The sequence below is a fragment of the Camelus bactrianus genome, chromosome 1 (genome assembly GCF_048773025.1).
Source record: "Camelus bactrianus isolate YW-2024 breed Bactrian camel chromosome 1, ASM4877302v1, whole genome shotgun sequence".
NCBI classification, from domain to species: Eukaryota; Metazoa; Chordata; class Mammalia; order Artiodactyla; family Camelidae; genus Camelus; species Camelus bactrianus.
Genome location: NC_133539.1, coordinates 62,279,576 through 62,305,950, shown reverse-complemented (window position 1 = coordinate 62,305,950; position 26,375 = coordinate 62,279,576). Strand labels below are relative to the sequence as shown.

The following is a 26,375-nucleotide window of genomic DNA, read 5'->3' as shown; positions in this document are numbered from 1 at the left end:
TGCTGTAAAAAATCCTGATTTTTTTTTCCAGATGTCCATTTACTAAACACTATTCAATCAGTAATCTGTAATTCCCCCACTGATTTAAAATCTTCTTATCACATTACTGAATAATCATATGTATTTTGTTTTGTTGTTGGACTCTGTTCAGTCGATTTGTTTGCTTATGTTTGTGCTGTTATCAAGCTTTTAATTATTGAGGACTTCTAACACTTCTTTATACTTGATAGAATAGTTGCCTTTCATGACTTTTTAGTTCATAATTTTCTTGCCTTCTCACATGCTAGTTTTTTCAAATGATGATTACCAATACCCTGCCAAGCACTCTTACACAGATAAAGCTAGCATTATAGTTTTGATTGTAAACACACTCAGTTTATTGATTATTTTCTTGGCAAATTCGAACTATTAAAGTATCAGACCTTTATCCAAGAATGACTATGTTTTCCCATTTATTCGGTGTTACTTTATTCACTTCGGTAAAATTTTGTTTTCTTTATAGAGTCCTTTAAATTTTAATTCACATTCTCTCTGTGTTACTTTTGCTCCTGAGGATGGGATCTATTCCAACAGATACACAGAAATTTACTGTTTTATTTAATCATTTTTGAAGTATAATTTTGTTCAGTAAACTGCATCTTCATAAAATGTACAATTTGATTAGTTTTGACAGCTATAAAGTCCTGTGAAACCACTGCCGTGATCAAGTTACAGAGTATTTCCCTCATTCCAAAACTATTCTTTTTGCTCTTTTGCATTCCATCTAACTTTCTATTCCCTACCAGATACCACTGATACACCTTTTGTCACTATAAATAATATTTATTTTCAAAAATTTTATATAAATGAATTCATATAGTAAGTACTGTTTTGTTTCTGGCTTCTTTAACTCAGCATAATGCTTTTGAGAGTCATTGAGGTGGTTGCTTGTGTCAGTAGTTTTCTTTTTATTGCAAAGGTATATTCCATTATATGGATTTATTACATTTTGTTTATTCATATCTGTTGATCGACATTTACATTGGTACCAGTTTGGGGCAATTTTGAATAGTCTGAAGCTTCATGTACGAGTTTTTTGTGTGGACATATCTTTTTATTTCTGTTGGATATCTAGTGGTTGTTTTCATTTCCTAGGTATAAGAATGGTGAGTTCATATTCTAGCAGTGTGTGGGAGTCCCAGTTGTGTCACATTCTCACCAATATTTGTCTTTTCTAAAAAAACTTCAGCCATTTTAGTGGGTACGCAGTAGTATCTCATTGTGGTTTTATTTTACATTTCCTTACGACTTAAGATGTTGAGCATATTTTCATGTTTGACGTTAGTATCTATTCTTTTGCGAAGTTTTCTGTGTCTTCTCAGAGAAACAGATATGTTGGAGTCCTAGCCCCTGTGACCTCAGAATGTGACCTTAATTTGGAGATAGAGTCTCTACAGATGTAATCAAATTGACTAGGGTGGGCACTAATCCAATATGGCTGGTGTTCTTATAACAAGGGAAATTTTGGACATAGAGACAGGCACACAGCAAGAATGCCATGTGAAGATCAAGGCAGAGATCTGGGTGATGCATCCACAGCTAAGGAATGCCAGAGAGTGCCGGCAAGCCACCAGAAGCAGGAAAGAAGCATAGAATAGATTCTTCTTTACAATTCTCATAAGGAACTGGATGTGCTGACATCTTGATCTCAGACTTCTAGGCTCCAGCACTGTGAGATAATAAATTTCTGTTGTTTAAGTTGTTCAAGCCACCCGTCTTTTGGTACTTTGTTATAGTAGCCTTAGCAAACTAATACATGAAGTGTTATATAAACTTGTCCCCAGTTTAAAAACCTGAATTGTTTGTTTTCCTATTGAGTTTTAAAGATCTTTATATATTCAGATCTGAATCCTTTGTCAGATTTATTTATTGCAAATCTTTTCTTTCATTTTGTAGTTTGCCTTTTACTTTCCTTACTGATGATTTTGAAGAGCAAACATTTTAATAAAGCCCGGTTTGTCAGATGTTTTTATTATTGTGTTATTTGTGTTCTATATAGTAAGTCTTTTTCTACCCAAAGTTTGCAATTTTTTTCTTATATGGAGAACATTTCTTCTAGAAGTTTTATGATTTTAGATTTTACTTTTAGGTCTGTGGTCCATTTTGAATTAATTTGCATGTGAGGTGAGGTAAGGGTCAGTGTTAGTGTCTTTCTATATGAATATCCAGTTGTTGCATCGTTTGTTGAAAAGCCTTTTCCATCCCTCATGAATTGCTGTTGCACTTCGTCAAAAATGAATGAATCATATATGTGTGAATTTATTTTCGAACTCTGTATTCTGTTCCATTGATAAATCTGTCCACCTTTTAGCCAGTACCACACTATGTTGACATCAGGTATTGTAAGCCTTTCAACTTTGTTCTTTTTAAAATTTGGTTTGGCTATTCCAAGTCATCTACATTTTAACATTTTGCAGTCAGTTTATCAGTTTCTACAAAAAGAGTGCTGGAATTACTATTGAAATTCCATTGAATCTATAGATTATTTGAAGAAAATTAACAATTGAGTCTTCCAACCCAGAAACATATTACGTCTCTCTCTTTCTTTAGGTCTTAATTTCTTTTAGCAGTACTCTATAATTTGCAGTGAAGTGTCTTGGACATCTTTTATTAATTTATTCCTAAATTTTTTATCTTTTTTGGTGTTGATGTAAGTGGAATTTTTAGAAAGTTTTTGATTTTCAGTTATTTGCTTTTGGTATAAAAATACAATTTGATTGATTAACCTAGTGTCCTGCAACCTTGTTAAATTTGACTATTGGTTTTAGTAGTTTCGTAAATTCTTTATAAATATTTAGTGTAAACAATCATGTCATTTGTAAATAGAGACAATTTTATTTCTTCTTTACTGGCTTTTATGCTTTTTATTTCTTTTACTTGTCTTCTAGCCATGGTTAGGATATTCAGCAATAATGTTGGTAGAAATAAGAAGCATGAGAATTCTGTTTTGTTCCCTATCTTAATGAGGGGAATGTTCAGCATTTTACCATTAGATGTGTTAGCTGTGGGGGTTTTGTATATGCTCTTTGGATTGAGATTGTTCTGGACTTTTGGTTTGCCGAGAATTTTATCATGAATTAATGTTAAATTGAGTCATATTTTTTCCATATGTCTTGAAATGATCGTATGGTTTTTCTCTTATTCTGTTAACATGGAGAATTTCACTGTTTTTTTCAGATGTTAAGCTAACCTTGTCTTCATGATAAATTTTATTTAGTCATGATATGTTGTTTGGATTATCACTTTCATATTCAATTTGCTAATTTTTAAAAAGAATTTTGCATGTGTTCGTGAGGGATATTGGTTCATCATTTTCTTCTATAATGTCTTTGTCAGAGTTTAGTATTAAGGCTATGCTGGTCTTATGCTGGTTGGGAAATGTTCTCTTTTTTATAAGAATTTGTGTAAAAATGTTACTTCTTTCTTAAATGTTTGGTAGAAGTCACATTTAGGCCTGGAGTCTTCTCTGTAGAAGAATTTTGATAACAAATTCAATTTCTTAAATAGATATGGGGCCCTCAGATTTACTGTTTTCGTATTGTGTCAGAATATTGTGTGTGGTAAGAAGTATTTTTCAAGGAATTTCTTTTTTTTTTCCCTAAGGAATTTCTTGATTTCATGTAACCTGTTGAATTATTTGGCCTAAAGTTGTTCGTAATTATTTTCTTGTCTTTTTAAAGTATATAGGTGTTTTTAGTGAGAATTTCTCTTTAATTCTTGATGTAGGCGATTGCATTCTTTTTCCTTTATCAGTCTAGAAAAAGGGTTTATTCATTTTGTTGATATTTGACTTTCGAAATATTCTCAATTGTCTGTTTTCTACTTCATTTATTTGTGTGTCCTTTATTATTTTCTTCGTTCTCTTCTTTTTGGGGTTTACTTTAATCTTCTTTTTGTAGCCTCTTGAGGTGAATTCTTAGGTCACTGCTTTTAGACTTTCTTCCCTAGTGTAAACATTTAAAGCTACAAATTTCCTTCAAAGTACTTGTAAACTTAAGGAACAGTCCACAAGACCATGCTTACTTTTGACATGAGTTGCAGGTTTAAGGTTCCCAAGACCACTCTTATGTTCAGTAATTCAATAGAAGACTCAAAGAACTAATTGAAAGCAGTTATACTTGTGATTGTGATTTATTATAATGAAGGATATAGATTAAAATCAGCAAGGGGAGAGATACATGGGGTAGAGTCAGAGAGAGTTATAAATGAGTTTCCAGTTGTTCTCTCTGTGTGGAGTAATGGACAATTTAAACTCTTCTGGCAACAATGTGTGGTAACACACACTGAATATTTCTAACCAGAGAAACTCACCAAAGCCTTGGTGTCTCAAGTTTTTATTGGAGCCAGATCACATCTATGTAGGTGTCTGCTCATGATGTTTACTTGTCTCCAGCCCCTCCTAAAGTTGTTAAACTGATAATGTGTGATCCAAACCCTCCACCATAAATTACATTGTTGTACTATCTGACATGTCACAGAGCCCCCAGATTGACAAAGACGTTCGTATCAGGCAGGACATTCCAAGGGTTTACAGATTCCAGGAGCTGAGGACAGAGGCCAAACCTCTTCGGGCAAAGTTAAATTCTTTACTACACAGCACTGCTTTAGTGTCATTCTACAAGTTTTAATCTGTTTTATTTTCATTATCATTCAGTTCCAAAATGTTTCAAATGTCCTTATTGAGTTCTTTTTTGACATACGGAAGTTTTAACTAAGTATCTTATAATTTGTTCCCAGGTTAGTTCTGTTGTAATCAAAGAAAAAAATTCTTTATGATTAAAATCCTTTTAAATTTGTGACTTGTTACATGAGTTAGCATATGGTCTGTCTTGGCAAACGTATCATGTACAACAAAAAGAATGTGTTTTCTTTAGTTGTTGAGTATAGTGTGCTATAAATATCAATTAGATCAAGATGGTTGATAGTTTATTCAGGTTATCTGTGTTTACTGATATTTATATAGTTCTGTCAACTGCTGATCAAGGATCTCTTCCTAAGATTATGGAATTGTCTGTTTCTCCCTTTAATTATTTTTGTTTTTGCTTGTGTTTTTTAAGGCCCTGTGATTAGGTGCACACATTTATGGTGGTTTTATCTTCCTGGTGAATTAAATTCTATCATTTTGATATATCACTGTCTCTTTAGGTAGTACTCTTTGTCTTGAACTGTCTTATCAGATATTAGTGTAGCCACTCCAGTTTTCTTATGCTTACAATTTATAGGATATCTTTTTTTAATTCATGTATTTTCACCTTGTCTGTCTTTATAAAGTACATCTCTTGCTTTCTTCTTCATTCTGATAAACTCTACTTTTTAATTATAGTGTTTTAAATCTACTTACATTTACTGTAGTTATCAATAAGATTAGATTAAGATCTGCCTTATTTATTTATTTAAATTGGGGGAGGGTGATTGGATTTATTTGTTTATTTAATGGAGGTACTGGGGACTGAATCCAGGACCTCATGCGTGCTAGGCACGTACTCTACCACTGAGCTATATACCCTTCCCCCTGCTCTTTTTATTTATTATTTTGAAAAATTATTTGTTTTCTCTTTGTACTTTCTCTTTGGCTGCTTTGTTCTCTTTTTCTTGCCTCTTTTTGGAGTTTGAATTTTTAAAAATACTCTCTTTTAAGTTAATTATTTACTTCTTAGCTTTCTTTGCCAAGAACATGGTATATCTTTGTGTTTGGTTAAGTTGGATATTTGTATATTTTAGGTTTATTAATTCCTGAGCATATCTTTTTTGCTTCTATTGCAAATACAGTCTTTTATTTCATTATATCATCTGATTGATTGCTTTAAAAAACTGCCTGTTCTGAACATATATTCATATAAATGGAATTATACAGTATGTGACCTTTTGCATCTGGCTTCTTTCACTTAGCATAATGTTATCAAAGTTCCATGTTGTAGGATGTATAAATACTTAATTCCTTTTCATATCTGAATAATATTCCATTATATGGGTATACCATATTTTGTGTATTCATTCACAAATTGATACACATTTGGATTGTTTCTACCTTGGGGCTATTATAAATAGTGATACCATGAACATTTGTGTACAAGTTTTTGCGTGGATGCACGTTTTCAAGTCTCTTGAGTATATACCTAGGAATAGAATTGCTCAGTCATACGGTAACTCTTTTTACCCTTTGAGGAACTGCCAAACTGCTTTCTAGGGTACTTGCACTGTTTTATATTCCTCCCAGCACTGTCTGAGGGTTCCCATTTCTTTAAATACTTACCAACATGTATTATTGTCAGTCTTTTTGATTATAGCCATCCTGGCGGCTGTGAAGTAATATCTCATTGTGGTTTTGATTTGCATTTCTGCAGTGACTAATGATGTTGAACATCGCTTCATGTACCTATTGGCCATTTGTATGCCATCTTTGGAGAAATGTCTGTTTAAATCCTTTGCCCATTTTATAATTGGATTGTCTTTATTGTTGAGTTGAAAGAGTTCCTTCTGTATTCTGTATATTTATCAGATACTTAACCTTATATACTGTATTGTGGATATCCTTATCAAAAATACGATTTGCAAATATTTTCTCCTAATCTGTGGGTTATCTTGTCACTTTTTTGGTAGTGTCCTTTGATGAACAAATTTTTTTTATTTGTATGAAGTCAAACTTACCTGTTTTTTTTTTTTAATCCCCCTTTGGTTGTTTCTGTTTTATATGTTATACCTAAGAAACCTTTGGCTTAATCTAGGGTCACAAAGATTTACACTTAAGTCTTCTTCTAAGAGTTTTATAGCTTTAGTTCTTGTATTTAGGTCCATTTTGAATTAAATTTTATATATGGTATGAGAAAGAGGTCTCATTTAACTCTTGCATCCAGGTGTCTCCATATCATTTTATTGAAAAGTTGTTGTTTCCCCCTTAAATTGTCTTGGTACTCATGTTAAAAACCAATTGACCATAAATCTAAGGATATATTTCTAGACTCTTAATTCTATTGCACTGCCTATGTCTATTCTTACGCCAGTATCACAGTCTTGATTCATAGAGCTTTGAAGGAAGTTTTGCAGTTGGAAAGTGTGGTTCCTCCACGTTACTCTGTTTCAAGACTGTTTTGACTATTCTGAGTCTTTTGCAACTCTTTATGGATATTAGGGTCAGCCTGTCGATTTCTGGAAAAAGCCAGATGGGATTTTGATTGCGATTGCATTGAGTGATAAATAAAAAAATCTCCTAATTCCTTCAGGAGGATGATATGGAAGCAGTTTTTCATCTATCCTGAAAACTGGCAGATAAAAGAAGAAAGTCAAGTATTTTTTCCAAGTGTGTGTGTGTGTGGGCGTGTATACCATTTAATGCCATTTAATAAATGAAAAAGAAATAATAAAATTACACTGTTACCATTTTGCAACCCTCAGTGAATGAATTGATTTAGGCATTGAGTATCAAGAGCTGCTAATAGCACAAAAGAATATAACCAGACATTATGTACTTCTTGATAGAAGAACACAGTACTATCAAAAGTCTTGCTAAAAGGACTGATCATGAGAATGATCAAGCCTTTGCATTCAGCTGCCAATTTGCAGGAAGTACAGAGCCAAAGGACCACATAATGGCCCCATGAATATGGACTGATTTTACTGGGAAACCTACAGGTTAAATGCCTTGAGTTTCTCAGTAATTATAAGGAATAAAAAAGGATTAAGGGGCAACTTAAACACTTTAAAAGATATTTAAAAGACATAAAATTTTTAGTAATTCATTTCTTTCCTTTTCAGAATGAACCATTTCTCGTTTGAAATTTTTTCAACCATCCCAAATTACATATGTACATTCATGGATATGCCTCACACACGCATAATGCATATGCATATAATGCTTATACATACAGACACATATAAAAATACACTATTGCTTTGTTTTAAAATGTTCAAACTCTGCATGTGTTAGCTTTGAAACGTGCTTTCCTCATTCAGTAATTGTGTCTTCATCTTTTCCTGTTAGAAGTAGTAGTTCTTTACCTAATTTAACTTCTACATAATATTTCCTAGGATGACTGTACCATAATTTATTTAGCCTTTTAAAAAATCTATTTATAGGCAGCTTGTTTCCAATTTTTCTTTATTCCAGACCATAGTATAGTGAATATCCTTCTGCATGTTTCTCTTCTTGAAGTTGTGGAGTATCCTTAAAGTTTGAAAAGATGGTTATCGTGTTTCCTTCTTTATATTGTATCTAATACTAAAGTATAATAAGAATAGTTAAATTGTGCTTCCACTCAATTGAGTATATAAACTGTGTTAAGTTTTATAAGTATTTATATTAACTTCAGCCTTACTCAGGAGAAAGTTAGTGAATTCTTTTCATTTGTTTTGAAAAATAATTGAAGTCTTACATGTAAAAACAGATTTCTCATATCATGTTAAATAAACTGGCTGATGTTGATGTGGGCTTGATTGTTGTTTTCCATGTAATTGTACTATTTCACAGAAGGATGTTGTTTAAAAAGTGATGCTAGAAGTTGTGTAGTAACTTTCATGAGTCAAATTCATAGTTAAATTTTTTAAAATATATTTTACAATCTTCATGTTTGTATACAACAACTATTTATACTCCTCAGTAATGCTGTATCTTCTAAGGTTATTTCCTAGATGTGGAATTACTAGAAGGAGCAGAAACATTTTCAGGGCTTTTGAAACATGTTGCCAGACTGCCCACTAGAAAAAGACCTCTACCAGAAATGTGATGATTTATGCCTGTTTCTCTGAATGTTCGCTCTGTAATTTTTACTTATTAAAGAAGTTGAACATGTTTTTCTTTAAGTTTGCTGATCCATTTATATGCCTTTTGTGAGTATCCCTTTATTATGTTTGCTGATTCTTTCTTTTTAATGATTTATAAAAGCCAGCTTATAGTGGCTAATAATCCTATTTGTAGTTATAAACATTTTTTTTCTGTTGCGTCGTTTGTGTCTTTTCTTTATAAGTGTGTTTAATTTGGGGCAAGGGTGGTATCTGTTTGTTTTGGTTTTGTTTATGTGCATACACGTTCCCAGCCTGGATTGAGAAACATGAAGTTTTATTTTCTCCCAGTTCCTATAATTATGATTTCCTTTACTTTTGTGTATGGTGTGAGGTAGATTTGGTTTTCTTAAAATTATGTTAATCTTTTAAAAATAGAATACTTGGGTATGTGCACAACAGAGAGAAAGAGACAAGGGTTCTTTTATAGGTAAAAGAAAAAAAATTGTTATCTAATGGACTAATTTCAAGTTAAAATTTAAAAAGGATGATTTTTTTTTCCAATTTTTGAACAAGTTAATTGAATAAGACCAGACTAATTTAGCTGAGCAACTTTGGCTTTTCATGTTGACTTCACTTAAACAACTATATCTTTAGAGATACAGTGTTCAGCTAACATTAGGTTAAAAATGGACAAATCAGTATTCAGATTTTTTTTTCACCTAGTTTTGATTTCTTATTTGTATTTTTTTTATTGTGGCATAAAATACAAATAACATAATTTATTACCTTAACCATTTTTGAGTTTCTGATTCAGTGGTATTAAATACATCCACATTGTTGTGCAACCATCAACAGCATCCATCCCTATAACTTTTAATCTAGTAAAACTGAAATTCTAGACCTATTAAACAGTAACTCACAATTTTCCTCTCCTACCAGCCCATGGCAACCACCATTCTACTTTCTGTATTTATGATTTTGACCACTGTAAGTACCTCATGAAAGTGGAATTATACAGTATTTGTCTTTTTGTGATTGGTTTATTTCACTTAACATAATGTCTGCAAGGCTCATCCACATAACATATTGCAAAATTTCCTTCCTTAAGGCTGAATAATATTCCATTGTATGTATATACCTCATTTTGCTTATCCATTCATCCATTGACATACTTGGGCTTCTTCCATGTTTTATCTACTGTGAATAATGCTCCTGTGAACCCTGGTGTACAAATATCTCTTCAAGACTCTGCTTCCAATTGTTTTGGGTATATGCCCAGAAGTGGAATTGCTGGGTCTATGGTAATTGTATTTTCAGTTTTTTGAGGAAACACCATACTGTTTTCCACAGTAGCTGTACCATTTTATATTCCCATCAATGGTGTACAATTTCCTCTATATCCTTACCAACACTTACTTTGTTTTTTTCTTTTCCCCCAGATACTAACTAATATATATAAAATAGATAAACAACAAGTTTGTTCTGTATGGCACAGGGACTATATTCAGTATCTTGTAGTAACCTATGTGACCTTGGATGAGTCATTTCCTCGCCTCTCTGAGCCTCAGTTTCCTTATCATGAGAAGCAATGGTGTTGGCATCAGTTACACTCGGGTTCTAAGCCTGGCGCTGCCGCTTCCTAGCTGGGTCCTTTGGCTTGTCTTGTAACCTCTGAACCTCAGTCTCCTCATCTATAGAATTAGGTTTGCAATAGCGCCTACGCCTCAGAGGGTTGTGTGGATCTTGTCTCTGGGCAGCTAGGTTCCAAGGTGTGCCTGGGAGGAGTGGCAACTCAGGGTTGAAACCCTGGAAGCACCCTTATTGATAGTAGCCATTCCAGTGGTTGTGAGGTGGTATCTCATAATTTTGATTTGCATTTCCCTAATGGTTAATGGTGTTGAGTATCTTCTCATGTGCTTGTTGGCCATTTGTATATCATCTTTGGAGGAATATCTATTTAAGTTCTTTGCCTATTTTTGAATTGAGTTGTTTGGGATTTTTTGTTGAATTTTAGGAGTTTTCTATATATTCTGGATATTAATACCTTATCAGGCATATGATTTGTAAACATTGTTCCCATTCTATGGGTTGCCTTTTTATTCTGTGAATAGTGTCATTTGATGCACAGATTTTTTTTCAGTTTTTATGAGGCCAGATTTGTCTATTTTTTTCTGTTGTTACTTCTTGCCTTTGGTGTCATATCCAAGAAATCATGGCCAAATGGAATGTCATGAAGCTTTTTGTGCTATATTTTCTTCTAGAAGTTTTATTGTTTTAGGTCTTACATTTAGGTCCTTGATCCACCTTGAGTTAATTTTTGTATATAGTATTAGATAAGGGTCCAACTTCATTCTTTTATATGTGGATATCCAGTTTTCCCAGCACCATTTACTGAAAAGACTGTCTTTCTCTGTTAAATGGTCTTGGCACCCTTATGAAAAATAACTTGACTTTGTATGTGAGGGTTTATTTCTGGACTCTCTATTTCATTCCATTGGTTTATATGTCTGTCTTTATGCCAGTACCAAACTTTTGATTATTGTGGCTTTGTTGTAAGCTTTGAAATAAGATAGAGTGAGTCCTCCATCTTTTTTTTTTTCTTTCTTTCATGGTTATTTTGGCTATTTGAATCCCTTGAGATCCACATGAATTTTAGGATGGGTTTTTCTGTTTCTGCAATAAATATCATTGGGGTTTTGATAGGAATTGGATTACATCTGTAAATTGCTTTAAGTAGTATTGACATCTTCACATAGTAATAAATCTTCCAGTCCATGAACATGGGATGTGTTTCCATTTATTTCTGTTGTCTTTAATTTTTTTCAGCAGTGTTTTGGAGTTTTCATTACACAAGTCTTTCATCTTGTTGGCTAAGTTCATTCCTAATCATTTTATTCTTTTTGATGCTATTGTAAATGGAATTGTTTTTATAATTTTCAGATTGTTTCTGTTTAGAAATGCAACTGACATCAGTGTGTTGACTTTGTATCCCACTGCTTTGCTAAGTTCAGTAGTTCTGACTGCTTTTATGCTGAATCTTTACAGTATAAGACAGAGGTAATACTACTTCTTCCTTTCTAATTGGATCCCTTTTATTTCTTCTTGTCTAATTGTTCTGGCTATGACTGCCAATACCATGTTGAATACAAGTGGTAAAACTGATCCAAATTAGACACAGTATATGTCCAAGTTTTCCCCTTAAGTTGCAAGCCTTCAACAGACTCCAGAATTCCAAAATCACATCAGACAGATTATGCCTATGCAATTATTGTTTAGGTAGGGAGACAGATTCCTTGTGTTTCCTACTTCACCATCTTCCCAGAATCTGAATTATTTTTAGTAATTAGATAAATTTTTAAAAATATTGACATGACTTTAAAATGGAGAACCATTTCTCTCAGACTTTATGTATTAAACCATAAAATACACTTGGCATACAGTTAAATAGTATTGAGTATTAGGGTAGTTATGAAAATCATGATTTGAATTGAACTCATACTGCTTTTCAAAGCTTCATCATTTAATAATTTCCTATACTTTACAGAAATACCGGTATCAGGATGAAGATACACCTCCTCAAGAGCACATTTCTCCACAAATCACTAATGAGGTGATAGGTCCAGAATTGGTTCATGTCTCAGAGAAGAACCTGTCAGAAATTGAGAATGTCCATGGATTTGTTTCTCACTCTCATATTTCACCAATAAAGGTAAGATAATAACTTTATTTGGTTGCTATGAATTATATATTACTTTTGTTACTAATATAGCTCATGCTCAGAGAGAATGATTCTTTCATGTAGGATTTTCCCCCCTTGATTGTTTCTGGTTTTGTAGTTAAATTTCATAATTATTAGCATTTGAAAACATTTTAAAAATATATATTTTATAAGTGAATTTTATTCAGTGACATTGTCTTGAACTCTAAAATTTTTCATGAAGGAAATAACTTTTGTATTTCAAATACCCACATTAAAATATTTTTAAACTTCAAAAAAAATTAGTAGGTACAGTACAGAAAAAGAGCATTAACAGTATCTTTGGAGTCCAGTATGTGGCCTTACCTGATCCCATCACCTTGTCTCTCCCCTCAGAAATAACCACAATCCTGGTTTCATGTATTTAGATTTCTAATTAATATATTTCTTTTGCCTGTTTTGAATTTTATATAATTGGAATTATACTGTATATAATCTCTAATTGCATTTTTTACTCAACATTATATTCCCAAGATTCATTATTTTCATTGCTCTAGAGTTTTCTATTTATCTTATTTTTATAAGATAAATAAAGATATAATTTATCTTATTTTTGATGGATATTGAGTTATTTTCAGATTAGTACTAGTATGAAAAGTGCTATTCAAAACTTTGGTTATGTATACACATTTTGTGGATAACACCAGATTATTTTCCAAATGGTTGTTTAACTTACATTTTCAACAGCAACGTGTAACAGCTTTAATTGACCTATATTTTCAGCAATACTTGGTATTGTTTTGCCATTGAAGTAGTATCTCATTGTGATTTTAGTGTCCATTTCACTGATAAAATTGGTCATTCAGGCTTCTTGTTCTATGACATACCCTCTCAAGACTTTTTTTCTCATTTTTGTATTGGATTGTCTTTTTTACTGATTTGTACAAGTTCTCTATATATTCTGGATACTAATCCTTTGTTAGTTGTATGTATTGTGTATAAGGATCATTTCTTACTAGTAAACCTTAAAATGGGTTTTGTAATTCTCTTTGAAGGGTGATATCATATTACTGGTTAAAAATTTTAATGGTTATTTAGTACCATTCAGATTTTCTATTGATAGTTTTTCTAGGAATTTGTCCATTTCATACTTAACTTCAAAGTAGCCTCAACATCCTATTATTTTTTTATGTCTGTCGCATATTTAGGTGTAACCCCCTTTTCATGCCTAATATTGTTTATTTATGACTCCCCCTCCTTGATCGTTCTTGCCAAAGGATGGTCAATTTCGAAGAACCCACGTCTTTTTAAAAGATCTCCTGTGTCCCTCCCCCATGTGCTGTCACCTCCATCCCCCTTCATACACACATGTTCATATAAGTGTGTGGATAGCCTACATATCAATTAAAGATTGTGTTTGGCAGAAGCAGTCCAATCTTCCCTCGGGAGGCTAAATGATACATACACAGGGGAAAAACATCGGTTGGCTGTTAGTGACAGAGACAGTTTTCCTTTTTACCTTTTCCCCTTTCTCTTATCATTATTATTTTACTTTATTTTGCCTTCTTTGAGTTTATTCTGTGCAGATTTTTTTCCCCTGGTTTCTCAAGTTGGTTGCCTATTGCGTTATCAGCCTTTTCTAGTGGTATTTGAGTTTGTAAATTTTCCTTTAAATAACACTTTAGCTGTATCCCATAGGTTTTAATATGCAGTGTTTTTCATCACTCAAATGTTTTCTTTTATTTCCATTATGATTTTTTTCTTTGTCCCATGAGTTGTTTAGAAGCATGTTTCTTACTTTCTAAACATGGAAAGCATTTATTCCTTCTGTGTCTTCTTTTAGATTTTATTTTCTCATCGCATTTCTCCTTATTAGTTTGGAAGTTACTCTGTTTCTCTTCCTTTAATGGTTATCCTAGAAATTTTAATATATATATTTAGCTTACAAAAATCTAAACTCAGTAAATATATTTCCCCCTCATTCTGAACAACTCATAAGAACCTTAGAACATTTGAGTTCTAAGCACTCCCTCCTGCTTTTATGCTATTCTTATAAGCCTATGCCTGTTTTTTCTTGACTGAATTAATATAACCTATTTCTTACTTTAGTCACAAAACCCTCCTAGGTATGTATAATTCTTTTGTTGGTGATGTTTTGAATTTTGATTGATTATTATTGTTACAAATTACCCAAAACCAGTTTGTACAAACCCAGCTCCTTAGTCTTCTGGTGAGAGTTTGGCAGTTACTTCTGTATGTATGCAGATTCTGACACAAGCTGACTTTTAAACAGCCAGGTTATGTATAAAGTATTTTATATAGACTCTTTAAATATGATGAAGCCTCAACTCTCTGTGTTGTGTATGATTCTCACTCTTGGCAAATAAAAGAATATACCAGAGACAAGATTTTGTTACCCAGAATTTCCAGACATTTTAGAGATTAAATCTAAAATGCTATCCCTAAGGATATAAGCCCCTTCAGAGACTTTTCTTTCCCTTATTCAGGGGTGGATTGTGTCCCTAAATTGATTTAGCCAGTCCATATAACTGAAATATAATGAGTTTCACCAGTGACAGCCCATTTCATTCATTATGATCATTGGGAAAACTTTTGATGTTGATCAAAGATTAATATAACAGAAATCTTCTTGCAGCCATTTACTTTATAATTAAATGTTAGCGGACCTAGAAATGTAGATTCCTGATTAGGACACTGATTGCCCATAGAGTAATGGTTCTCCGCTGTGGCTGGACATTGGAATCATTAAGAAGGTTTTAAAATTGCTATCTGAGTGCTACCTCAGAGACTGTGATTTAATTAGTCTGGGGTACAGTCTGGCCTTTGGGATTTTTACAAGTTCTCCAGGTGTTTCTAGTGGATAGCCACTATTGAGAAGCACTCTGCTAGAATGTAGCTTAACTGAACCACTATACACATATTTATTTACTGTCTGAGATATTTTAAATTAAATTTCTGATATCTCTTTATTTAATCCTCACTCTGCATTGGGACTTAAATATTTTCAACTATTGAAAAAGAAACTTCTGTAAGATTCTTACTTGCTTCCTTGATCTGACTTTTTTTCCCCTGATTTCCTCACCAAAAGAGAATGAAGTCAGTTTTGCCTGATTCTTTTGGTATCTGCTTTAAAAATGCTCTTGTCCTTTGCATGCAGTTAATTACTGCATAATAACCCCACAGCTTTTTAAAGGCAGATTTGACAGAGGCTTATTTAAAGGAGTACATTATTGAGAATAAATATCCACCATCAGTTATAAAAACACATCTTTTTCACATTTTATCTTTTCTGACATTGTCATACATTTTACAATTGCTGGTGTTTTACTGTTGCCTAAGTGAAGTGGCAGTTTTGAGTATTTGTATATAAATCTTTGTTAACAGATTTTGGTAAAATCGAGAAAGTATCAAAGCATCTTAGTGTATTTGGTAATAATTCAGCTGATCTCATTGAAAAGTAGTTGAGTTGTCCATCCTTACACTCCATTCTCTTGTTCTTTTTCATTTTGTTTTATTTTATTAGATATTAATAGCATTAATCTCTGAAACAGTTATATATATATTTATAAAATTGCTTCTGGTGCAATTAGGTTAGGTAGTTGGGTGTCTTCATTGTATTCCCCATTTGGCTTGCTGTCTCTCTGATTTATATTTAGGGACTGAAGAGATAAGGATTTTCATTTCCAGGAGAAGAAATTATGTGACTTCCTTTCATCTATGTCTAAATCATACTTTATGTCTTAACTTTTTTTTTAACTGAGTCTTTTCCTATTATAAACTTGTTTTACACATTTTCCCATGTTAATTTTTTTAAAACTTGATGCATAATATTACCTAGAATAATTTGATGAACATTTCTGGTCTTTGCTATCTGTTATTTCCATTTTTACTGCATTTTGTAAAGAAGGCTTCAGTGAATAACCTTGGGGCATAAAAAGTATGTTTGGTTTCTTAGGGCAGATTTTCAGAAGTCAAATTACTGGATCAGAAATCTTGATAGGTGGATTTTTGACAGACTATATTCTGATACAATGTAATTTAAGAATTATTAAAGCTGCCCCATTTGTGATAATTCTTCCTGCTTCTCCTATTTCATGCATTGGTTAAAATTTGAGGAGTGAAATAGTTAGGAGTGGAATATCATACTAGCAGAATGGTTAGGGTTCCTTATCTTTCTGTTAGAAAACCAAATTTAAAAAAAAAAAGTTGTTTTTACATAAGAAGGCAAGTTATACATAAGAATGCTGTTTTTATATGAGAATGCTTTCAAATTTTTACAAATAACTGCATATGTTTTAGGAAGGTCAGCAATGAAGTATATTTTACTTAAAATATAAATAAGATTACTTTTTAAGAAAACCAATTTAGAGAGCTTTCCCACTTTCATAGTATTGTGGTTTGGAGTGAAACAAGTAAGTATTGTACTATACATAGAACTCAGTATATGAATTATTTTTGTAATTTGAAAATTATCTTTGAATAGCAGCAGTTTGCTGAGTAGAATGTAAATCAGGCCCTGCTTTATTCTTCGTAATTCTTATAAACGCCAATGGTTAATAATATTAATAGATGATTGCGTTAAAATGAACTGTTAGAATATTAGTTTTGTTCATCAAATATACATTTAGCATTTATTAAACATCTGTTCTATGCCAGTAAGTTTGTTAGACTTCAGTGATTGTTATTTTTTATGGAGAGTTATTACACAGTATGATGTAACATGAAAAATCAAGAGAGAAATTAAATTCTTGATGTATTCTGAAGAAAGAAAGTTGACATTTGGACAAGGTGTTGAAGGATGTGTACAAGGTGCCAGTTCAGAGAAGGCAGTTACTGGAGAAAATAAGTACAGTAGGAGGGTGATAGTATGAGGAAAACATAAAAATGCAGGAAAGTTCACGATACTGTAGCTGATGTTTAGGCTGCTCATTAGGGAACGAGGACAAGGTGTAAAGGACCTTGATCCTCAGCTGATGAGTGGCTCTATGAAGGGTTTCCCACCATGAAACATGCTATGAAATAATCCATTAGTTTTTTGTGGCGCTGGTGCTGATTCTCATTACTGAAATAATGAATGAAATAAGATAGTGATTGAGAGTTACTTTATTCAGGACTTGGCCTAAAAATAATTATGATTTAAGACTCTAAAGGGAAAGTTTCTTGGCAGTGCTGGACAGTGTCAAGAAAGAAATTGGTGATATGGTGAAAAATCCTAATGTGGAAGAAAAGGACATAGTGGGTAAATTTTTGTGGTATATAAGAATCTTTAAAGTAAGTTTAGATTTTAAACAATTCTAAATACAGTAGTATGGTACTAATAACAGTGTCAAGATTCCTAAAGCTGAAAATGATCGAAGAATTAGGAAAAATGGTCAGAACAATAACTTGAACAAATAAACAAATAAAACCTCAGGTTTTTTCAGTATAGATTTAAATATAGTTGAAGTGACAAGAGTGGCATGGCTTTAATGGGTTATGGTTGCAGTGATCATTGAATAAATAAAATAGTTCATATTTTGCTTTGGTCTTCAACGGCTAGGAAAATTATGTTTAAATTAATATGTGCAAAGTAAACATAGTTAAGAGGGACTTGAAATTGAAGATAGAACAGGGCATGTGAGCAGATAATTATTTTAAATAAGTGTATCATCTAGCCTGGGCATATTTCATTTCAGTAGTACTGAGAATACTATCAAATGAAATCAGCAGCAGCAATTGGTAGTTTTTCAAATATTGGGAGAAATGGGGGTAGCAAAAGAATGGATGTAAGCAAACATTTGCTTGTTGAACTAAATGCTACAGGAATAGAATCTTTCCCATTTTGAGTACATAATGGGTACTTCTTGAAATCAGCTTTGTCTTCACATCTCTGGAACATACTAAAATATCGTTGAATTTTATCTTTTTTGTATGGTCTGGTGTACAAAGTTGAGCACACAGTTTGCATACAATGTGACCACTAGGTGGTGCTCATACAGAAGGGATTTGTATGTGTATAATCAGTTTTACTAGGTACATAACAAATCTGTGTTAACCATCTTCTTAGGTTAGTCTTGTCTTAACTTAGTACAGTTGCATGTTTTGAAATTTAACAGGCCAAATTACAAAGATAAAAGATACAGAAAATGCTTGTTACATTGCATTTATAGTACGTTGGCTCTGTGGTTACTTAGTATTTTTTTTTTCTCTTAGTATTTTAGAGTTTCAGTATTGTTTTTCCTCTCATCTTTCAACCTTTTAAAATTTTTCACTAAAATTATTTAATCATTGCCTTTGTTACTATACCTGAGGACTTCTGGGTTTATCTGAGAGTTTAGAAAGTATACAAATAATTGAGGGCCTATCCCATATAAATTTTTTAACTGTCTTTACTTCCATTAATGTTATAAAATAAACATTTCTCGCAGTCATAAATTTTTCATAATCATACTTTATGTAATAATCCATGAAATGGATATATTTAGTTTACTTACACTTTCTCCTCTTTAGAGTTCTGCTGTAGATGATATTATTATCTTTCTGTGAAAAAGAAAAATTAAAATACAGAAAAAAAGAATGTTAGGTATGGAAATATAGCTCAGTTTTAGAGCATTTGACTGCAGAAAAAATGTTACTTCTTTATGTATCATTAAAATCTTACTGTGTTTTTGTGATTTAAACATTTGTAGTATTTTTTAAAATTCATTATTTTAAATAGATTTCTCAGGTTTTGTAATGAATTTAAATTTTGTTTGAATGGAATAGAATTGATCCTTCAGCTCTGCTACATGAGAAGGGTTATTTTAAAGCAGAGATAGGTGAGGAGTTGGTTGCCTTCTGCCTCCCAGTCAAATTATATGAAACCAATCGTAATATACTACATTCATGGTTTTGTATGTGTTATTGACTACTAGGCAATTGATGAGATGATCCTAGGTTTCCGTAGCTCAGGTAATGGGACATTTTCATAAAGAAACCTTTCGCAAATCTCAAAGTTGCTTTCTTGATGTCAGTGGATTTGAACAGGCAATTTACACATGGGGAAGTATTTCTTCCCTGTCTTCAGGATATGTGGCCTGGAGTGTTCTATCAACTTTTGATTGTTCTCAAGCTCTTTGGCTCTCTAGCGTAAGAAATTATTGTACACGAATGGCTACTATTCCATATGTGTTGGTACTGTTTGCAGCTTGAGTAGGATATTTGCATTCACATTTGTTCAATATCCTCATCCATACCAATTCAGAGTAACAGAATCTATATCAATTTTAGGGTTCCTCCCACCCCAGGTTTTCATCAGCTGTGGATCAAGGCACATACTTGGGGGCCAAACCAATTACTACAACATTGTATAAACCATACTAATCAGTTTTTTATTAAGTATCTGGTCCATAGTAAATCTTTATTTTTTTATTTTCAGTAGGTTTCATTTTCTTTCCTTCAGAGAGGATTCTTAGTTCTCTCTCTGCTGTCAGTGTTTTCGTCTATTCTCCCACTCCAAATAGATAAGACCAATCTGTGTAGGTAAAACTGCCAAACACTGCCTGCACAGTCCTTGGGAAGAAGCACCAAATTTTGCTATAATCTGTCAGAAAATATCTTGCTCCCAAGAATCCCACATGACTCTCAACCCTTATTGGGCTTCTGTTTGTATCTTAGAGATGGAATCATAGAGACAGCATTAGCATCTTTTCTTGCTGAATCAGGATTTGCAGTAGACCTGGAGATTGTAGTTTGCCAATGCTGCTTTCTAGTAGGCTGCATTTAGTTGATGCTGGTAAGCAAAAAATAGCATGATTTTGTCCGTCCACATCTGAAAAAATATTCATGACTGAGGTTGGGAATTATGTACTTATATCAACTTAAAAATTGAATTACTCAACTATTAGTAAATTATTAAGTAGCATTTTTATTCATATATTATTTTTAAGTTACCATATATTGTATTATATACTAATGTAGCATAGTGTTAAGAGGACAGACTTAGGAGTCTGTAGTTCTCAAACTTGAGGGTACTTAAGAGTCTCTTAGGGGGCTTTTTAAAAATGAACATTCCCAGATCTCCCTTATCTCTAAAAAGTCTGATGGAGAGGGTTACCAGTCTGCATTTTTTTAACCAGCACCCTAGGTGATTCTGAGATGGACTACTGTGTTGAGAAAAACAGACCTAGATATTAGATGTTAGAAGATACCTGTTTAGCAATCATACAGTATTATTTTGTGAACCAGAGTATTATTTATGTAGTGTTGGATAAAACATGTTTCACTGGCTGTAAAACAAAAAATTTACATTTAATTCTTTTACATTTTTACCAGTTCCTAATTTAATGTTTATAGTGAGAGAGCTGATGCTGATAATAGTTCTTTTTTATCACAAAAGTTCCAGAAGCCAAATACTTATTTTGCTAATTACTCTGTTTTTGTCTTCAGACTCAATTAAAGCATTTAAAACCAATACATACATAAAGTGATCATGCTACATTTCAAATGGATTTCTATCATTAGATCCTCAGTTTAATGTAAACAGTACCTTTTAAACCATAGTTCTATTTAATATAAGTGCCTTTCTGATGTAGAAATTAATATGTAAATGAAAGTCTCCTTTAATAAAATTATTTTAAACAGAACTGTTAGCAGAGAAAATCCTCTTGTATTTTATTCAGTTCATATTTATAATTTATTTAAGCAGTGAAGATGCCATTGGATTTTACTTCAGACTGTGATTGAAACTTGGTAATCCAGAGTTTTCCACCCAGTGCATTAAATCAGGCAGCCCCAAAGGGTCTTGGTAGTCTAGTGTATATAATATCCTTCTTTACCTGCTAATCGACCTCACTTCCTGGATTTCAGTCCGTCTAGTTATCAGCCAACAAAAGAAACAGCTTTTGGTTCCTGCAGACGCTGGTGAAAAAATAATCATGAGAAAGAAATCCACCTTATGCCGTCTTTTTTGTCTGCAAATATAAACTCAGCCATCATACAGCTAACAGGTACAGAGGGAAGATACAAGCTTTTTCATGGGAAGAAGTTACAGAGAAAATGAGCATCATTTCTCAAGGTTTTTATTTTCCCTGATCTACAATTGATGCTGCTGTAATTCTAGCTGCAGTTTTTACCGATCATTCACCACTCAGCAGCTGGTAGAGAAGTAAGACTGCTTGGCAACCACCTGCAGGGCTGCAGAGATGAATTACATTTTCGGGAACAACACACTTCTGTACTCTCGCGCCAGTCGAGGAGGCAATACTAGCTCTAGCCATGGCTCAGTAGGCCCAAAGCAGAAACACTGGGCAAAAAAGGGCTCATCAGATGAACTGCAAGCTGAGCCAGAACCTTCACGCTGGCAGCAGATAGTTGCATTTTTCACTCGAAGACACAGCTTTATTGACTGCATCTCGGTAGCCACCAGCTCCACCCAGGTAACATACCACTTGTTGAAATTATTTTCAGTATATTTTTGGTTCATGTTTGCTTTGCAAAAATGTATTAGTATAGATTTCTTATTATTAAAATATATAGTCTTACGCACTAAAACCTTGGATGCGCAGATATGTATGTTTTCATCCCATCTATGCAGGTCTTTAGCACGAAAGGGGAAACAAAAGTATTTTCCCTTTTGCTCTTATGTAATGCCAAACAAAACAGTCTCAGATTCTGTTGAATGACTTCTCTAAAAATATAAAGCCATTGATACATAAATTAAAGTAAATTAATAATGCTTGTCTCCTTATTTTCAGACTGTGTTAAATAAAGTATGCTATCTGACCAAAGAAAATACTTGTTTGTTTAGCTTTTATATGTCATTAGATAACCTGAGGGAGATTGTTATAGTAAAGAAACAAGGTATTTTGAAATATTTTTATTTTCTAGTGTTTTGAGAATAGATTTAATTGAATACAATTGTCTATTATTGTATATACTGATATCTTAAGGTTATTAAATTATGGTTTATTCAAGGAATTCAGTGAATCCTTCCATTTCTGTAAATATATTATCTAGGGTTAATTTGAAAGCAGTAAACTTGTGTAATTACATGATTATAGGAATGTTTTTCAAATATTCAATTGACAGTTTAAGAAGATGAACAAACACTAAAAGTCTCCCAAATTAAAAAGACAAAAATCACATAAAACCACTTCTTTTTGAGGAGATGAGTCTGAAACTATGAGGAAAATACAGAGTTAATAAAAATTTGAGTGCAATACCTGTGTGGTATTAAAAGAGGGTTGGGAAATTCTGCATTTTAAAACATGGTTTTAGTAGATGTTCATTCAACTTTACTAAAAAATGAAAGAAATAGTCTAATTTAAAAACAAGGTGACAATGCTGTAATCCTTTGACATCAATAGCATTTAAACTAATGGGGCCTTTTAAAAACAAATTCATTTAAAACTATTCTTTTGTTTTTTTAATAATTAGAAGCAGCACTATAAGTATAAAGTAACTGTCAACAGCTTCTTTCTTGTTTTTGATTACTAGAATTGTCTTTCAATAGTTTTTATTTTTAAATACTGTCAAATTTCTTATGTGAAAATATTCTACTTGTTTTTCTTACATGTTTGAGAGAAATGGAATTACTGGGCGAAAAAGAGTCATTTATTGATTTCATGTAGGCAGTGCGGGTTACTTAAAATCAAAACTTATTCAGAGGCAACAACTGATTTAACTCTTAGAATGAATGCTGCCTCAAGAATCTAACTAACTTGATTTTGACTACAATTACATATACCAAAAAGGGACACAGAGAGTAAAACTTGGCATTGTTATTCATTGTAGATTAAGTGATATTTTTCATTGTCAATAAGAAAGATATGTTAAAAACTTTAAATACACACTAATACATATGTATATACACACACACACACACACACACACACACACACACACACACAACCATTGATATATAATTCATTTTATAAAGGGCATACAAATGAACGACAAGCAAAATAGTTTACATATAAAACAACTGAAACTATGGAATTACATAATAGTTACTTAGGAGTTGGACCAAAAAAGTTGCTATTGTGTTGTACTAAAATAGAATTTTATTAAAAACTCTATTTGCAGTTGATCCTGCAAGGCCATTTAAAATTTTATCTTCCTCCCATTTGGTTCAGATCACTTGTGTACATTGACAAATGACTTGGTTTTTATTTCTTTCAGACCTCTTCCCATTACTTACTTTTGCTTTTTCATTACCTTTGTATTTCTTTGTAAATGTAGACATTAGGTCAGAGATCTTAGCTTTTATTACTCCTGTTCTGGGATATTAACGTGTCATTTTCCCATTCCGTGTTACTTTTTTCACTGATGAGTTGGAAATTCTGTATAGTCACGTCTTTTGTTGTAACTATTGGAATTCATCTTACAGGATAAAATGCAACAGGACTGAGAAAGAATGTTAGACATAGAGTTTACTTGATGCTAGATATATTTTTCTGTTTCATCTACGGACTCGTGGCTGGCAGTTTTATTTTATAGCACCAAAGGATTTTTGTATATTGTTAAAAAAACAAAGTAGATTAATGAAATTTCATAATTTATTGAGCATATGCTGTATACCTATGAATATATATGTATGATAGTGTTTTATTCCATGATTGATAAATAGAATCAGTGGTTACCAGGTACCTATCTCTCTACTGTCAGAAATATTCTTTTCAAAGATTTGATAGCAAGATTAACTTTGAATCTAATTCCTTATAACCATGATGCATGATACTTTTAGCAATTTAGAGTTTTTATTAAATACAATTTTACTAATTTGAAAGTAACTACTCTGATTTAATATCACACCAAATATTCTCTATAAATAAAAGAAAATTTAACTTTATAGATTCACTTAAATTGTTCATGTATTTGAGATATTTGTGTTCATTACTAAGATTTTGTGTCAGATTCTACTGTAATATGTGGAACTTAGTAGGAAGTAATCAATGTTTTTTAAGATGTTAAGGAAGTCAAGTGATTATAAACTTACACAAGACTCCCAGCTTCTAGGATAGGGCTTGCTGTATACTTGGTGCATAGTGAATTATTTATGGAATTGATTAATTAATTTCCATTTCAGTCACATGGAACCTTGTTAATTTATGGCACCTAATCTGAACTCTCTTGGGTACCTACGTTTATTTAATCCATTCTGTTGCCATGATAAGTGCCTTTAATTCCTCACAGTAGCCATTTCTTCCTCCACTTCCCTTTTCTTCCCCTCCGTTCATCATATTTTCCTTAAGCCACACAAATCCCTCATGTACCTGATTTCCTCACCCCTTTGAATCTTCATTCTGTGATGATAACCATGCAGCTTACAAACTATCTCTAATTTTTGTCATTTCGCTGTATCCCCAAAAGTTTACATTGTGAGGTTTTTTGTTTGTTTTTGGTGTTAAGTTAAAATGAGTTTCTTGTGAATTATTTTACTTTGGTGTAAGTTTTTCTATTTTGGGCTTCATACTAATGTTCTTAATTTTGAATAGTCATTATAATATAGAAAATGTGGTCTACTTATTATCATGCCTATTCTTGCATTTAGGATCATATGTTGCCAATCTGCCCTGTCCTGTTTAGTGCAGCTCTTTTGCAGCTCTTTTGCAATCTTAAGACCAATTTTGATGTTCAGCAGGGTTTTGAAGAACTCTAGCATTGTACTTCTAGGCTTTGCTACTTGATTATCTCCTTGGTGATGTCAGTATTTATTAATGAGAATGGCAGTAATATTAACTTTGAACAGCTGTAATGTGGTGGGTCACATTGAATGTGTATTTAGCATCTGTTTCCATATTTTGAACTATTTCAAAATCCCTAACACGGATCATTATAAATATTCAAATAGGACCTCCCCCTCTGCCAGACAATTGACGTGTCACATTAAGCTGAAAACAGCAAAATTCTCTTCCTAGGAGTGAATGGAACAGACATGATGACTTACCATAATTGAAGTAGAACAATGAAATTTTAACAAGAGTGACATTAGTCACATGAATTGAATAATACACTTTTTAGAGGAAAAACTCTGTTGTAGTTAAAATACAGGAAAACACTGTTCAGGTAAATGCCTAGTGTTCAGATGCCAGAAAAATAAATAGGCTAAATTTGTATAAAAAGAATACTATTTGTCCTAAAAGGTTTATTTTGTAATTGTTTATAATTCTGGATTATAAAGGATTTAGTTTTTAGAGCTATGCACTGGGTATGTTGTCCCCAAAATGAAGATAATAGCATCAACGTCATTGAGTTAATTGTATTAAATGGTTAAATTTATGTAACATATTTAGAACACAGCATGGCAGCTATTATTATTTTGTTATATTATTATTTTATTTTTATATTGTTTAATTTTAATAGTCTTTGGACAGATTCAGATTAGATAGGAATAATAGTACCTGGGATAGTGTAGTTCATCCAATCATTCAGTAAATAGTGTTGACTGAATAAGTGCAAACTATACTTTTTAAAGAATCACATATCTCAACACCTTCAATAGCAGGATTTAAGGGAGGGGCCCCAAAGAGCACCTCAAATTGTTGGTGAGACTGCCAATTATTCCCTAACCTTGACTCCTCTGCTAACACTTCCTTATGTAAATGCTAAACCAGTCAGTAGTAGGCAACTAAGTTTAACTGATTATCCACCTTTTACCAAGCTCCCCACGCATACCATTAGGACTAGATTTATACTCTTCATCTCTTTAACCTTAATCACTCCAAAAAGTCTTAAGCTTTCCAGATTACTCTTCCTTATTTCCTTATCCATGTTTAACTCTGGTATATTGCTAATCTGTTTTGAACTCCCATCCCAGTTTTTCTAACTCTGCCCTTTGAAATTCCCAGTTTGTCATCAGTAAAATATCCTTTATCCTTTAACTCTTCTTTGATGGTTCATCTCACTGTTTTTCTTTCATAGAAACCTGGCGTTCCCTTGA

General features: G+C 32.5%; 1 protein-coding gene across 8 annotated transcripts in view; it reads left to right on the top strand.

Annotated features, from left to right (window-relative positions):
- DLG1 (discs large MAGUK scaffold protein 1) overlaps nt 1–26,375 on the top strand; it is a 228,958-nt gene that overhangs the window by 67,291 nt on the left and 135,292 nt on the right. For 7 of the 8 annotated variants that reach the window (XM_074365514.1, XM_074365507.1, XM_074365502.1 and 4 more), the window contains exon 5: nt 12,302–12,466. In XM_074365514.1, coding sequence (XP_074221615.1) covers nt 12,302–12,466 — 165 coding nt within the window. Of the gene's footprint in view, nt 1–12,301; nt 12,467–21,384; nt 21,871–26,375 lie in introns of those variants that run through there. The other variant, XM_074365522.1, reaches the window with a different exon arrangement.